The sequence below is a fragment of the Hemitrygon akajei genome, chromosome 6, assembly GCF_048418815.1.
Source record: "Hemitrygon akajei chromosome 6, sHemAka1.3, whole genome shotgun sequence".
Classification (NCBI taxonomy): Eukaryota; Metazoa; Chordata; class Chondrichthyes; order Myliobatiformes; family Dasyatidae; genus Hemitrygon; species Hemitrygon akajei.
Genome location: NC_133129.1, coordinates 181261749 through 181279344, shown reverse-complemented (window position 1 = coordinate 181279344; position 17596 = coordinate 181261749). Strand labels below are relative to the sequence as shown.

At 45.9% G+C, this 17596-nt stretch overlaps 1 protein-coding gene across 7 annotated transcripts in view; it reads right to left on the bottom strand.

The window, feature by feature from the left end:
• Positions 1 to 17596, bottom strand: part of hipk3a (homeodomain interacting protein kinase 3a) — a 238865-nt gene that overhangs the window by 23210 nt on the left and 198059 nt on the right. For all 7 annotated transcript variants that reach the window (XM_073049871.1, XM_073049872.1, XM_073049870.1 and 4 more), the window contains 5 exons: positions 13975 to 14134; positions 9986 to 10109; positions 5195 to 5316; positions 2365 to 2489; positions 1060 to 1227 (listed from right to left, as the gene is read on the bottom strand). In XM_073049871.1, the coding sequence (XP_072905972.1) occupies positions 1060 to 1227; positions 2365 to 2489; positions 5195 to 5316; positions 9986 to 10109; positions 13975 to 14134 (699 nt within the window). The remainder of the gene's footprint in view (positions 1 to 1059; positions 1228 to 2364; positions 2490 to 5194; positions 5317 to 9985; positions 10110 to 13974; positions 14135 to 17596) is intronic.

Here is a 17596-nt window from a genome sequence, read left to right as displayed (position 1 = left end):
CTCTGAACTTCAACGCTCCGAGGTGTAATAGCATCGTGTTAACCGTTATGTTGATGGGCTGAATGGCCTGCCTGTGAGATGATGACTCTAAAATGGGGGAGGAGTTCATCTGGGTAATGCTGAGGTTGAAGAAATCTGCACCACATGAGAGTGACAGAGATGAACAGGACAGAATCATCGGACAAGAGGCTGCATAGATATGTGAGGGAGGAAGGATCAGGATGTTGTGCTGCTGCACCTTGACGTGGGAGGGCAAGCATGGACCAGATGAGCCAAGTGGTCTGCTTCAGTGTTGTAGGATGGATTCAAAAGAAAACTCTGCTCAGGCTTGCTGCATTTTAAAGTGACACTCATTTCTTTGGAATGTGAAAATAGCACAGTACAGGCCCTTCAGCCCACAATATTGTGCCAACCCTTTAATCTACTCTAAGGTCAATCTAACTCTGCCCCCCTTGCTCACTTAAACTGTCCTCAAATCGTCTAGGACTTTCACAGATTGGGGAGCCGAATGTCTGCAGTTGGCATTAAACCCTCTTCCAACCCACTCCCCCCCCCCCCCCCACCTCCCCTAACACCTTCACTAACACAAGAGATTCTGTAGATGCTGGAAATCCATAGCATTGCACCCAAAATTCTGGAGGAACTCAGCAGGTCAGGCAGCATCTATGGAAATGGAATAAACATTTGATGTTTGAGGCCGTGACCCTTCACCAGGACTGGATACGAAGAGGTAAGATGCCAGAGTGGGGGAACTGAAGAAGAGGGAAGGGGTTGAGAGGAAGTTGGAGAAATTGACATTCATGCCATCAGGTTGGAGGCTACCTGGACAGAATGTGAGGTGTCGCTCTTCGAACCCGCGAGTGTCCTCATTGTGGCAGAAGGCCATGGACTGACATGTTAGAAGGGGAATGAGGATAGGAATTAAACAGATGGCCACTGGGGAATTCTGCTTTTCGCGGGTGGAGCGGAAGTGCTCGACCTTCACTGACTTCTTTTATCAGTTCCTCATTTCTCACTGCTCCAGCAACCCCCCTCCCACCCACCCACCTCTCCACTGACCTCTTTTGACAGTGCCTGATCCTCTTCTTGTTGCTAGCACAGGGCTGGGTCCAGACCACCTGTGCGATCCCCACGTTAATCGGCTGTGCGCCCGACAGTGCCATCTGATTGGTTATGAGATGCTGTGGCAATGTGGAACTGTAACAGCTGCCCGGCGCACGCACCTTCCTGAGGTGGGGGAGAGAGAAAAAGGCAAGGGGCTGGTCACGAGCATGAAACAAAACACATCAGCCCATAAACTCCGCGAGCCGGATGCTCTGTACTGTACTCAAACCTGCCCTAACCAATGTTCGGTCTGGATCAGCACCTGTTTTAAAACATGGTAACATCATCACGATTTATTAACTGCTGATTTTACCAAAGATTAACAAACAACTTCTATCTCAACAGAACAAGGGAGCATATCATTGCACAGCGCTTCACAGGAATATAAAATTATGAGGTGCACGGATAAGGTAATCCAGGAGCTTTTTCCGCTGAGGTTGGCTGAGACGGTACTGGAAGTCATGGGCCAAAGGTGAAAGGTCAAATATTTATGGGAAACTTCTCCACTCAAAGGTTGTATGAGTGTAGAACAAGCTGGCAGCGAAAGTGGTGGATGTGGCTTTGATTGCAGCATTTATGAGAAGTTTGGATAGGTACACGGATGGGAGGGGTATGGAGGGCTATGATCTGAGTGTGGGTCGATGGGACTGGACAGGGCAACAGCTTGCATGGACTAGATGGGCCAAAGGTCTGTTCTGTGCTGTAGTGCTCTATGACTCTGGGAATAACACCAAACAGAAGATTAACAAAAATCAAATAAGAAACAAAAGGATCGGTGGCTAAAGGGATGGGCTGCAGAGGCAGAGAAATGATGGGCAGGTGAGATGGGAAACAGTAAGAAGGGAGCCAGAACGGGGAAGAGAAAAAGAAAGAAGGGGAGGGGGGGAAGAAATTACCGGAAGTTAGAGAAATCGATATTCATGCCGTCAGGTTGCAGGCTAGCCAGATGGAATATGAGGTGTTGCTCCTCTAACCTGAGAGTGACCTCACTGTGGCAGAAGATGGCAGTAGAGGAGGCCATGGTCCAACAGGTTGGAATGGAAGTGAGAAGTCAGATTGAAACGGCTGGTCACTGGGAAATCCTGCCTTTTGTGGCAGACAGAGTGGAGGTGCTTGACAAAGCGGTACCTCTATCTATATCAGGTCTCACCGAAGTAGAGGAGGCCACAGCAGTACCACTGGCTACAGCAGATGACCCCGAAAGATCCTGACAGCACGAGTGCTGGGCTCCGCGCACACACTCCCCTCATTGGTACGTACCCCCAGTCGCCAAGTCTCTGTGGACCAGCCACAGAATCAGATGGAAGCGATGTCGTGGTGGGTGCCACTGCCGTAACTTGGTGCCAGGTGGGGACGAGTATCTGTTGGCTTCGACTGGACCACGCCTGCATCAACAGAGAGGACAGTTGGACACACTTGAGATGTTTTCTCTGGAGCACCAGAAGCTGAGGGGAGATCTGATAGAGGTTCATAAGATTATGAGGCACAGATAGAGCAGACAGACAGTATCTTTTTCCCAGGTTTGAAATGCCTAGTACCAGAGGGCATGCATTTAAGGTGAGAGGGGGTAATTTCAAAGCAGATGTGGGGGCAAGTTTTTTTTGTAACATAGAGTGATGGGTTCCTGCAATGAACTGCCTGGAGCGATGGTAGAGGCAGATACATTAGGGACTTTTAAGAACATTTAGATAGGCACATGAATATAAGGAAAATGGAATGATATGGACATTGCGTAGGCAGAAGAGATTAGTTATCCACTTGATTACTGATTTAGTTGGTTAGCACAACAATGTGAGCTGGAGGGCCAGTTCCAGTGTGGTACTGGTCTATGTTCTATGATAGTTCGAACAAAGCCTACACCCACACCGAGAGCTAGCGTGGATGTGGGGGGAAGCAAGACCACCAGATATCAGACCAGGCCAAAACCCCTGCTAAGGGTGGGGATGAGATCAAGGCGAGTGGGGGAATTCCAGAGGTTAGAAAGTCCTGTGGTTGCCTGGTGAGTTCTGAATACATTTTAGTCTCCAGAATTTCTTTAGCCAGAGGGTGGCCAATCTGAGGAATTAATTGCCACTGACGGCTATGGAGGCCAAGTCACTGGATATACTTAAAGTGGAGGTTGACAGGTTTTTGATTAGTCAGGGTGTCAAAGGTTATGGGGAGAAGGCAGGAAAATGGTGTTGAGAGGGATAATAAATCAGCCATGATGGAATGGTGGAGCAGATTCGATGGGCTGAGTGGCCAAATTCTGCTCGTATTTCTTAGGTCTTATGAGTAGGAGAGAAGAGAAATGCAGGAGGGTGTAGGGCTGGAGAAGGCTACAGAGGCAGAGAAGGGTGCTATCGTGGAAAACCTTAAAATAAAAATTGAGGCTTAGAAAAAAATCAAGGCTCTTCCACAAGTGTATGTTTTCCATGTGTGAGAGCTCCAAACCAGGTTTCATAGCTACATAGTAAGGAACTGGTCACTTAAAACTGATAAAGAGACTCTGCAGATGCTGGAAATCCAGAACAACATACACAAAATGCTCGAGGAACTCAACAGGCCAGGCAGCATCTATGGAGGGGAATAAACAGTCGATATTTCGGGCTGAGACCTGATCTGTCCTGATGAAAGGTCTTGGCTTGAAAAGTCGTTCGTTTGTTCATTTAAAACTGATGTCTGTAGAAAATTTCTTCTCTCAGAGAGTAGCCATTGTCTGAGATTCCTCCCCAGTCCCCAAGGGGTGGTGGAGACTGGACTGTTAGATGTATTCAAGGGAGACCATAAGGCAGGAGCAGAATTAGGCCATTCAGACCATTGAGTCTGTTCCTCCATTCAATCATGGCTGATTTATTCTACATCCTGATCCTCATTATGTCTTCTCCCTGTAACCTTTGACTAAATTTTAAAAAAACTTTTATTCAAATACAATATACATACGAAGTTTGAGGTTACAATGCTGTTAATGAATTCAGATTAAAATAGAGGTACAACTCAGTTCCGTGGGGTGGCCACCGTTTCATAGTGATCACATGCTCCCACTCCAAGAACACAAGGGTACTTTAAATACATCCAGTTAAATGGGCTTCACGGCCATCTGCAGCAATAAGTTCCAGAGGTACATAAACCTCTAGCTGAAGATGGAGATAAATATGTGAAAAATTCAGGGACTGAGGGTTATGGGGAATGGGCACAGGAGTTGTGCAGAGATAGTCTGCAGAGATCAGCCATAATCAGTTTGAGAGGTAGGATGGGCTTGACAGGCCAAGTGGCATACTCCTGCTCCTCTATGTTCTTAAGCCTTCAGTAACATTCATCTATAGATGCAGTTCTAATGTGGCCTTTGCTGGTCATGAAATGGTGATGGTGAACCTCTTCTGATTTTATACAACGGACTGCAATTTTAAGGCAGATACAACGGAGCCTGTCTGAGGCGGAAATGAGATAGTGACAGCGTTAACACAAAGTACACTGCAGATGCTGGGGTCAAAGCAACAACACGCTGGAGGAACTCAGCAGGTCGGGCAGCATCCGTGGAAAAGAGCAGTCAACGTTTCGGGCAGACCTTCCGTAAGGACTATTATTAATTATTTATTTAGAGAAACAGCGCGGATCAGGCCTCTCTGGCCCATTGAGTTGCGCCCACCCAGTAACCCACCAATTTAACCCAAGCCTTATCACAGGACAATTTACAATGACCAATTAATCGATTAAACAGTACGTCTTTGGATCATGGGAAGAAACCAGAGCACCCAGAGGAAACACACATGTCCATGGGAAGGAAAACTTTCTTACAGAGGACGCCAGAATTGAACTCCAAACTCTGATGCCCTGAGCTGTAGGGGCATCGCACTGACAGCCACGCTACCATGGATGACTGATATTATAATTGTTGAGTACTTTACTCAATCACAGAATGACAAGGCTGGTGTTTATTGCCCAACCCTAACAGTCCTTACGAATGTAATGGTGAACTGCCTTGTGGAACCGTTGCCGTAAATCTTCGCAGAATTCTGACCCAATGATGTAGGCGTCACCTCTGCCACGTGGATGTGCCTCAGTGACAGTATCTACTGCCCGGCGCTACAAACGGAATGGAAGCACAAACCTGGGCCAGTACTCCGGGCCGCAGGTGGAGCGGCTGCATGGCTGGAGCCTGTGTTGCAAGAGGCACGGCGTTGTCCATCCGGACCGAAAATCCTGTGCGTTTACCGGGGTTACCTGGGATGCCTGCCGACACAGAGATTCCAGAGTCAAGATTGTTTAATGTTCATTTCCAGCACACAAGTATGAAGGAGAAAAAAATAACAGTTACTCCAGATCCGATGCAGCACCAAAAATAAGATAAAGAACACAATAATAAAAAACGGTGTGGCGGCCCACACATGCGGGACTCAAACCGCCATTGGGAGCCGCGGGCAGACATGTGGTAGCACGTTTGGAACTACCCGCCTGGAGCGGACCTTCCGGGGACAGTCTGACGTCACGTCCGCCCCGCGGGTCGCAGGGGCCCATGGGAGGGGAGATTTAAGCGCACAATTTTGAATCAGTAAAGGCATTCTGAGTTCAGCTCTCTCTGCCTCCGAGTGTTTCTTTAGCAGCGCATTGCGTGCGACTACAACACAATAAATTTAAATACACAAGATAGCTTATATATGTTCATAAAGTGATGCTAGGCACAGGAGTGTCTGTACATAAGGTGACTGACAGGAAATGATGTGGTGGTTGGGTGGTGTAGAGGGTGTGTCAGTGGGTGGAGATGTTGATCACTCTTCCTGCTTGGGGAAGTAGTAGTGTTTGAGTCTGGTGGTCCTGGTGTGGATGCTTTGTAGCCTCCTCCCTGATGGGAGTGGGACAAACAGTCCATGAGCAGGGTGGGTAGGATCCTTCATGAGACTGTCCACATAAAGAGACAAAATACTTTAAATTCCCCTTAAAGATGAATCTGTTGCCTCTTGAGCGTCAGATTCTCGGTGGATCTATCTACGTAACAGACCCTTAAAGTACAGCCAGACCTCGTGCCTGGGAGAGGAAGGACAACATGGAAGAGTGGTCCTGCACAAGGACTCTGGTGGCCAGCCACCAGCACATTCTCGGACTACATGGTCGTAGATGCAAAGCAACACATTTCACTATATGTTTCGATGTAGCTGTGACAAGTAAAACTAATCTTTAAAACCGTTCACAATACTCCAAAATCTATCACCTGCAGGCTCTGGATCTCCATAACAGAAAAGACGCGGTCTAGTAGTGCTGTTGGGAAATAGTGTGGTGTCAATAGGAACAGTATGGGAGAGGGGGTAAAGGAACAGTATGGGAGGGGGTAAAGGAACAGTATGGGAGGGGGTAAAGGAACAGTATGGGAGAGAGGGTGGTGGTATATGGTGGGGGAGGGGTGCTGAGTGGATGGAGGAGGGAGGACAATTATGCAGGAGGGGAGGAAATGGCGGGGATGGGGGAGGGGACTGGGGAAGCTAGGTATAGTGAGGGGAAGGAGGATGATGGTATGAGGGTTAGGACCATAAGACATAGGAGCAGAATTAGACCATTCAGCCCATTCATTTTGCTCCACCATTCCATCCTGGCTGGTTTATTATCCCTCTGAACCCCATTCTCCTGCGTTCCTCCCATAACCCTTGACTCCCTTACTAATCAGAATTATTAACAGGTTTAATATCACTGGCATATGTCATGAAATATGTTGTTTTGCAACAGCAGTACATTGCAATATGTAATAATTTTTTTTTAAATGCTAGTGCTTTCCTGGCATATAGACGAATAAACTGTGGTGTGGCACAGTGGTTTTGTGCTGTCAAATTCAGTCCTGTGACCATTGCGAATGAAGTGTTCTGCTACCGCTGATTTCTCTGTGTAACCCAAACGGATGCACCTCCTGTGCTCCTTGATGCGGGTTTCCATCGTGTGACCCATCTAGGTGATATACACTGCTCTGCATTCACAGGGAATCCTATAAACGCCAGCCAACCTGAGTCCCAGGTCATCTGACCTGCATAAACTGTGATTAGAGTTTCCTTAAGGGTCTGTCAATGGTACTAAACCAGTATTTCTTCAGGATTCTGGCGATCCTTCCAGAAACATAGAAAACCTACAGCACAATACAGGGCCTTCGGCCCACAAAGCTGTGCCAAACATGTCCTTACTTTAGAAATTACCTAGGGTTACCCATATCTCTCTATTTTTCTAAGCTCCATGTACCTGTCCAGGAGTCTCTTAAAAGACCCTATCGTATCCGCCTCCACCACCGTCGCTGGCAGTTCATTCCACGCACTCACTACTCTCTGCGTAAAAAATTTACCTCTGACATCCCCTCTGTACCTACTTCCAAGCACCTTAAAACTGCCCTCGCGTGTCAGCTATTTCAGCCCTGGGACAAAGCCTCTGACTATCCACACAATCAATGCCTTTCTTCATCTTATACACCTCTATCAGGTCACCTCTCATCCTCCGTTACTCTAAGGAGAACAGGCCGAGTTCACTCAACCTATTCTCATAGGGCATGGTCCCCAATCCAGATAACATCCTTGTAAATCTCCTCTGCACCCTTTCTATAGTTTCCTGTAGTGAGGTGACCAGAACTGAGCAAAGTACTACAAACGGAGTCTGACTAGGGTCCGATAAAGCTGTAACATTACCTCTCAGTTCTTAAACTCAATCCCACAGTTGATGAAGGCCAATGCACCATATGCCTTCTTAACCACAGAGTCAACCTGTGCAGCAGTTTTGAGTGTCCTATGGACTTGAAGCCCAAGATCCCTCTGATCCTCCACCTTGCCATTAATACTATAATCTGCTATCATATTTGACCTACCAAAACAAACCACCTCACACTTATTTGGGTTGAACTCCATCTGCCATTTCTCAGCCCAGTTTTGCATCCTATCGATGTCCTGCTGTAATCTCTGACAGCCCTCCACACTATCCACAACAACCTTTGTGTCATCAGCAAATTTATTAACCCATCCCTCCACTTCCTCATCCATGTCATTAATTTCCTGGGCTATCTCTACTCCCTTTCTTGAATAACGTAACAACATCCGCAACCCTCCAGTCCGCCGGAACCTCTCCCGTCCCCATTGATGATGCAAAGATCATTGCCAGAGGCTCAGCGATCTCCTCCCTCGCCTCCCACAGTAGCCCGGGGTACATCTCATCCGGTCCTGGTGGCTTATCCAACAGTGGAAATATAGGGAAGACAACAGTAGCAACAGCTTCCCTCCTCGTTATAATGTTTCCTGGTTTTTCCATTGGCCCTTTTAAAGGCCCGACTGGTTTCCTTTACATTGTAGCCATTTTGTAGAAACGTCATGCATAAACATCTTACTTCCTCAGGTCCAAAATAGAACTGCTCCATGTTGGGAAGCATGCTGGTGGCTGTTATTGTTCAGGTACAAATCCATGTGAGTAGGTTTCCCATAGATGCCATGTCTGAGGCTACTGTTCAGTTTCTGTTGTATTAGAGTGTCCAGGAACGTGAGGCAACAATTCTCCAACTCCGTCGTAAATTTCTTCGGATACGTCAATGATACCTTCATAGTGTGACCTCATGGACTTCAGGCACTCCAACAGTTCCACGACCATCTGAACAGTATACATCCAAACATTCAATTTACAATGGAGATGGAGAAGAATTGTTGTCTCCCATTCCTGGGCATTCTAATACAACAGAGGCCGAATGGCAGGCTCAGACATGGCGCCTTATTGGAAGCCTACACACACTGACTTGTAACTCAACAAAAACAGCCACCAAAGATGACCTGGGACTCGGGTTGGTTGGCCTTTACAGGATTCCCTGTGAATGTGGCGCAGTGAATATAAATCAGACGGGATGCACGGTGGGAACCCACATCAAGGAGCACGTGAGGTGTATCCGTTTGAATTACCCAGAGAAATCGGTGTTAGCAGAACACTGCATTCGCAATGGCCATAGGATTGGCTTCGATGGCAAAAAACTACTGTGCCATGCCAACAGTTTTTGGGTCCACCTGGTAAAGGAAGCCACAGAAATAAAACTAGAAGAAAAAACTTCTAACAAAGACGAAGGTCTCGCTCTAAGAAAGAACTGGAATTCAATTATAAGCAAGGTGGGAGAGCGAAACCGTAATGGATGAGGACTAACCAATCAGGAGGGATGGACTACGGGGGTGTAAATATCACTGAACTAGACATGCCCAGGCATCATATCTGATGAAGACGGCAGAGTTTGTTATCAAAACAGCGGTTATAACTGATACCTGTACCCGGATGGAAGCCCAAGAAGAGTTAAATCATCAAAAAACTATCAAATACAACAAAAAATAGAAAATAAGCATATCAACCTACACATTTACCCAATGACCTCTGGTCCTAGACCCCCCCACCACCCGCAAGCTAAAGGAAACATAGTGCAAGAGGTAGACTCTCCTCTGGGGGGGGGTAACAGAATGGAAAGGGGAACAGCATGATGGGTGGGGAGGAACAAATCCAATTATCCCAACATCCCCTCTCCCAAATATTCCTCCCCTTCATACTGTACTCCCAATCACCTTTCCAGAGTTACCTCTGACACTTTGGTGAGACCCTGTCAGGCACAAGCAGAACAGCTGACAGTTCAAACTACATTTATTATCAAGGTATGTACGACTTTGAGATTTGTCTCCTTACAAGCAGCCACAAAACAAAGAAACCAAATAGAATCCATTAAAAAAACCACACATAACAAAACCTGTCACTCAATTTGCAAAGAAAAGAACAAATCATGCAAACAATTGAAAGTAAACAAATAACACTCAGAACATGAACACAGAGTCTACAAAACTGAGTTCATAGCCGTGGTTCAGATTAGATCGAGCACTCCGAGCCAGCACACAGATATACCCATCCTCCATTTTGCCCCTCGTACCTTGAAGTGTTTGTGGACACAGGATAAGCGTCTGTTGGAAGGATTCATTGCAGCCAAACTGAGCAGCTCCAGACTGCATCGGAATCCCCTGGTGTACTAGGGATGCTCCAGATGGTGGTAGATGCTGAATGAAGAGAGCACAGTTAGTCTCCTGCTCCTGCCCCATAGACGCTGCCTGACCTACAAAGCTCTTCTAGCATTTTGTGTGGATTACTCTGGATTTTCAGTATCTGCAGCATCTCGTGTTTATGTGATCATTATCAAATTATGGCAGTTTCATTTCGTGTACTGGAGTGATGATGACATTATCAAAATATGTCACAGAACACATTACAGAAATGAAAAACTATCTGGGAGGGAAGGGTTAGATTGGTGTTTGAGGATCGACACAACACCATGGGCTGTAAGGCTTGAACTGTGCTGTACTGTTCTATGTTCTGTGCACACATCACTGACTACACAGCGCTTTGGGGCTTTGTGGTCACGAGACATTTTAGAGAACTGGAAATAAGTCTCTTTTTAGTGTGGCTGTTAGTGTGACCTTATTACAGACTGAGGCATTGGAGTTCAGAATTTAACCCCAGCATTTTCTGCAAGGACTCTCTGTACGCCCTTCCCTGTGAAACACATGGGTTTCCCTGGATGTTCCAGTTTCCTCCCGGTTTCTAGATGTACCTGGTAGGTTAATTGGTCAGTTAGTGCTAAGTCGGGCTTGTTGAAGGCTGCTGGTGGTGTGGCTCGTAAGGCCGGAAGGATCTATTCCGCACTGTACTGCTAAATAAAATAAGTAATATAAATAAAACAGAAATAAATAGAAACAGAAGCGCTAGAAATACACAGTCATGCCGTCTCAGTCTCCTCACAGTTACCATCAGGCAGGAGGTGCAGAAGCCCTAAGTCCCGCTTCACCAAGTTCAAGAAGAGCTACAACTATTCCCTTCAACCATTCGGTTCTTGAGTTGACTGGAAAAACCCTAATCACCACAATTTAGCAACGCTATGACCACTTTGTACTAAAGTAGACTTCATTTTTTTGTTCTAGTTGTGTTAAAAATGTGTATAATTTATGTTTAACATAATTTTTCTTGTGAATGATGCTTATATGATGCCATGTGCCCTAACCCTAATGAAGAATCAACTTTATTTGCCAAATACATTTACAAGTATTTGGAATTTGTTGTGGTGTGTTGATTAGGGTGTGACATGCAACAAAAAACAACATTGAACAATTATAAAGATTATATAAAAAATAAAATTGGAGCTTTGAACACTTATAAACACAAGTCTTGGCCCAAAACATCGGCCCTTTATTCCTCTCCACAAATGCTGCCTGATCTACTGAGTTCCTCCAGCATGTGTGTGTATGTATATACACGCGCTGCTGCAAGTACGTTTCTCATTGCATCTGTGCATACACGTACTTGTGCACGTGACAATAAACTGGATTTTGACTTGACTTAGACAAGGCATTTGCACAGGTAGGGCTAAGGAAGGATTCCACCTGTGTGTTCCCTCATTTAAGACACAGGGTCTGAATGATCCACTACTCAACACAAGGTGGCGCAATCGAGCAATGTATGGAAAGCCTATGTGAGCGTTGCCACGTTCGGCGCTCATATAAAAGAACCATCAAAACAGTCACCACTTCCTCCACGCTCAACACTAAAATTGCTTCTACAATCAGCTGTAGGGCTCAGCACTCCTGAGATGTGAAGTTTGTGAGGCTAGTGACAAGGCCAAACAACCTAAGGGGCTCCAAACAAAATTTTGAGACTAAATTTGACTCTGAGCCATATAAAGAAATGACTGCATGTCCAAACATCTCTTAAATCATCTCAGCAGCACAAAGCAATTTATAGCCAATTTAAGGCTACTGGTAGCAGCCAATTTGCTACAGAGAGCTGCTATTAACGTGATTATCTGTTTTAGTACACTGACCAAGAGGAAGTCTGATGCTGGGAGAACTTTGTTACTCTTTATTCAGAATCCAGTTTACTATCATTGGCGTATGTCATAAAATTTGTAGTTTAGTGGCAGCAGTACAGTGGGAAGTTTTATAAGTGTGTATACACGTATAGGGACAATGTCAGAGCGAAGTTTTTTCCACATAGTGGTACATGTGTGCAACACCCTGCCAGGGGTGGTGGTAGACGCATTTAAGACATTAGGAAAATTTAAGAAACTCCTAGATAAGCACATGGATGATTGAAAAATCTTTAATTCCTAATTTCCCATGATCAACAATTCCTGGGGTCAATCCCCAGAGGTCAGCAAAGATGGTAGGGTAAAGCTGAAGGGTAAAGCTAAAGGTCGAAGTCCAGGGCTTGGTGAGTCCAGAGGTACAGGCTCGAAGGGCAAAGACTCTGTATCGGGCTTGTCTGGAGGTCAGAGGCCTGATGTCTGCAAGTCTGGGTCTGGCTCAGGGGCTTGAGGCCTGGACGCTGCGTGGGGGTGTGTGAGAGTCAGAGTGTGAATGAGATAGAGAGAGAGAGAGAGAGGAGGGAGGAAGAGAGAGGTGGGGAGAGAGGGAGAGGGAGAGAGAGAAAGAGAGAGAGAGTGAGAGAGTGAGAGGGGGAGAGGGAGAGAGAGGGGGGGAGAGAGACAGAGAGAGAGAGAGAGAGAGAGAGAGAGAGAGAGAGAGAGAGAGAGAGAGAGAGAGAGAGAGAGAGAGAGAGAGACAGAGACAGAGAGAGAAGGCGGGGAGGAAGAGCGAGAGAGGGGGGAGGGAGGAAGAGAGAGAGGTGGGGGGCTTGCTTTGCTGCTGTGGCTTGTGATGCTCTGCTAAACATTGTGGGAATGCTATGCTGTTGCCGGAGTGTGCTGACCCCAACAAGTCTTTAGGTTTTGTTGTTGTTAACACAAACAATGAATTTCACTGTATGGTTCGATGTACATGTGATAAACAAATAGATCTGAATTTACTACAATGAATTGCCCAGGCTGCTGGAAGAACCCACAGACAACATGAATAGCGTGATAAGGTCCTGAGAGTTTCAGTCAAAAGAGGCCACACATCGCTAATTCTTTTGGAGTGCCAGAGTTTCTCAGTATGGCAGGGAGATGGTTTTATCATGCGATTCTTGTTTCCTCAGTCTTTGAATATTTATATACATTCTCCTCCAGAAGTTGTCTCAGCCTGTCCAGTGCAACACGTCCCCTGTGTTCAATGTTCAAAATAAATTTATTATCAAAGTATGTATACATCACCATATACAACCTTGAGATTCTTTTTTTTGTGGGCATTCACAGGAAAATTTAGAAATACAATAGAATCCTTGAGAACGACCATAAGACTAAAAGACATAAGAACTGAGTTAAACCATTCGGCCCATCAAGACTGCTCTGCCATTCCACATTGGCTGATTTATTATCTGTCTCAACCCCATTCTCGTCTTCTCCCCTGTATCTTTTGGCGCCCTTACTAATCTAGAACTTACCAACCTCTGCTTTAAATATACCTGATGGCTTGACCATCATAGCTGCCTGTGGCAATGATTTCCACAGATTCACCACCCTCTGGCTAAAGAAATTCCTTCTCACACCTGTTTTAAAGTGACATCCTTCTATTCTGAGGCTCTGCCCTCTGATCCTGGACTCATCCACTATAGCAAATATCCACTCCACACCCAAAACTATTCGTAACAAAATCTATCAAACACCTAATGTGCAAAAGAGCACAAATCATGCAAATAATCAAAAAGTAAATCAATAATACTGAGAACATGAGTTGCAGAGTCCTGGAAAGTGACTCCATGGGTTGTGGAATCAGTTTAGTGTTGGGGTGACTGAAGCTGTTGGTGCAGGTTCAGGAGCCGGCTGCTTGGAGGGTAATAACTGTTCCTGAACCTGGTGTGTAGGACCTAAGACTTCTGTACCCACTTCCTGATGGTAGCAGTGAGGAGACAGGAGGAAACGTATACAGGTAGTTCTACAAATTCCATCCTCCCCACACTCACTCTGATTTGGAAGGATGCAATCTCTTCCCTTACCTGGCTGGGTATTGAGCCCATTTTATTGAAAGCCACTGTCAGGTTTGCTGTGTTGTTCGAGGCAACAGCTCTCACGAATGGCATCTTATTGCGGTTTATCATGTCGTACAAGCTTGGCCTCCACCTGCAGACATCCATTATGTGGAAACAGGATTTGACGCTGAGGGAGAGAAACACGCAGGTGGTTACTTGCCCGAGTCGTGTACTCATGTCACAGCGCACCAACCTCCCACTCAAACGTATCACTCTTGAATAAGAAGGAAATGGAGATTTTGCCACAGAAAAATGCCATTCAGCCCACAGAGTCAATCCCTAGCTGACCATTTCCTACCCCTGTCCTAAGGGTTTATAGTACCACTGACCAGGGTTCAATTCCCACCACTGTCAGTCAGGAGTTTGCATGTTCTCCCATGACCATGTGGGATCCTACACATGCCCTGGTTGCCACTTAACCATCCAAATATGTATGAGTTAGCAGCTTAACTAGTCAATTAGTCACATGGGTGTAATTGGTTTCATTAGGCAAGAACAGCCTGTTGCCATGCTGTATTTCCATAAACAGAAATAAATAAATTCTGCTATTTGATCACACAGCAGAGACCCAGGCCCTTCGGCTCAGTGAGTCTGCACTGATCCACTTAAAATCATTCCATTTCATTTTCCCACATCCCAAGCACAGTAACTCCCTTGAATTTGTATCAAAAACACCCACAGCCCAGGGGAAAATTCATAGATTTACAGTCATAGAGCAATACAGCACAGAACAGCTCTTCAACCCATTTTATCCATGCTGGTTTGATTTTCTGCCCAGTCCCAGCTACCTGCACCCGAACCATATCCCTTCAAACCTTGAAACTCTTCCCATCCATGTACCCAGTAAAACTTCTCTTAAATCTTACAAACGGACTGCATGGTAGTATAGCAATTAGCACAATCGTTTCACAGCACCAGCAATGATGAATCAAGGTTTGATCCCCGCCACTGTGTGTAAGAGGCCTCTTCTCTCACTGGCCACTTTATTGCGCACTTCCTGTACCTAACAAAGTGGCCACTGGGTGTATGTTCACTGGCTTCTGCTGCTGTAGCCCATTCACTTCAAGGTTTGACGTGTTGTGTGTTCAAAGATACTCCCCTGCACACCACACTTGTATCATGTGGTTATCTGAGCTACTGTCACTTTCCTGTCAGCTTGAACCAGTCTATCCATTCACCTCTGACCTGTCTCATTACCGAGGCATTTTCACGCACAGAAATGCTGCTCAGTGGATGTTTTTGTTTATCGCACCATTCTCTGTAAACTCTAGAGACAGTTGTGCATGAAAATTCCAGGAGATCAGCATTTTCTGAGATACTCAAACACACCCTGTCTGGCACCAACAATCACTCCACAGTCAAAGTCACTTCGATCACATTTCTTCCCTATTCTGATGTTTAGTCTGAACAACAACTGAACCTCTTGACCATGTCAGCATGCTTTTATGCATTGAGCTGCTGCCTCATGATTGACTGATATTTGCAATAATGAGCAAGTGTACAGGTGTACCTAATAAAGTGCGTGCGTGTTTGTGCTTGTGCGTGTGTGTGTGTGTGCGTTTTCTCCAAATGCTCCGGTTTCCTCCCACATTCCAAAGACATATGTAGGGTTAGTAAGTTGTAGGCGTGGTATGTTGGGGTCGGAAGTGCGGTGATCCTCATGGGCAAGCCCTCAGCTCTCCTCTGACTTAGTTGGTCATTCATGCAAAAAGACACGTTTCACTGTGTTCCAATGTACAAGAGACAAATAAAAGTAACCTTTAATCTCTTTAATCATTAAATCGAACCTAGATTTACCACTTCCAGCAGCAGCTAGTTCTACACTTTCACCACCTACTGAGTGAAGAAGTTCACTGTCTATTATTTATTGTTTATTGAGATACAGTGTCGAACAGGTCCTTCTGGCCCTCCGAGTCACGCTGTCCAGTAATCCTCTGATTTAACGCTGGCGGACTTACAGGACAATTTACAATGACCAATTGACCTATGAACTGGTATGTATTTGGACTGTGGGAAGAAACTGGAGCACCTGGAGTAAACCCACACAGTCACCAGAAGAACGTACAAACGCCTCACAGGCAATGGCAAGAATTGAACCCATGTCACTGGGGCTGTGAAGTGTTCTGCTAACCATTATAATACTTTGTTGCCCGTTTCCCATTCAATATCTGACCATTCGTGCTTAACCCATGGTACCTAGTTCTAATCTCACTCAACCTCAGTGGAAAAAAAATCCTGTTTTCATTTACTAATCTGTACACCTCATAATTTTGTACTCCTCTATCAAATATCTCCCCTCATTCTCCTACGATCCTGGAGAAAACTATCCAGTCATTCCCTGATCCGCGTAACAGTAGGTTTGTGAAAAGCATTTGAGCTTGATAACATGCTGTAGCAGGTAAGTTGCTCTCCAGGGTAAATAATTAACTCAACTCCGGCATGCAGACTGCAGCAGGTTACATTTGAACGATTCAAAGACTGGCCAACAGCCATGATGTTTCGGCAGGGCACAAGCCCACGTATAAGATGAATGCACTCTGTCTTTTTCCCACAGACGGGAATCAAAACCAGAAAGCATGGGATTGAGGTGCGTGTTAGTGGGTTAACTGGTCACATGGGAGTTATTGGGCCCATTGGGTCAGAAGGGCTTGTTATCACGCTGTCTCTCAAACTAAAATAAATAAAAAATAAAGTAAGGTTGGTGGGGGGGTGGGGGGATTTAAGAAAGATCTGATGGGCAACTTTTTCACACAGAGAACACTGATATCTCCTTCTGGTAATAGTTTTCCCCTTTCTGTTCCCTCTTCTTCAATTTCCCACTCTGCCCTTTACCTCTTCTCCTCATCTGCCTGACAGTAACAACACCCCGGTATACTGCTTCAACAAGCAGGCTAAATCAGGTGAGGGTAGCTGGCGAGCCTCATGCCCTGGTGAAAGAGGGGCATGCAAAGTCAGCTCTGGCGGACTGGGTGGATGAGATCTACAGTAAGGTCCATTGGCTAGGAAGGCAGTTCTACAACGCTCCTGCAGAGAAAAGGACATGACAAGACACAGAAGACATCATGGCCATCCACTGCAACCAAGGAAGACCCCAGTTTGTAACGCTTGTTCCTACCATTGTACCCAGCCTTCTGATGTCGAGAGAGTGGAACTTCCCCAATGCAACGGCTTTTCCACTTTAAAAACTGTCCTGCACAGGTTTCCTGTCTCACTGGCCACGATGGACAACCACCAACTATATCACTACCTCACCTGCCTGTCACTTCCCCTGGTGCCCTTCCTCCTTCCCTTTCTCCCACTCTCCTCTCCTATCTGATTCCTTGTTCTCCAGTCCTTTACCCTTCCCACCTATCACCTCCCAGCTTCTTACTTCATCCCACTCCCCCACCCACCTGGCTTCACTATCACCTTCCAGCTTGTCCTCTTTCCACTCCTCCCATCTTCTTATCCCGACTTTCCAATCCTGCTTTCCCCCACTTTCCAATCCTGAAGAAGGGTGTCGGCCTGAAACGTCAACAGCATATTCATTTCCATAGATGTTGCCCGATCTGATGAGTTCCTCTAGCATTTAGTAGTATGCGTTGCACAT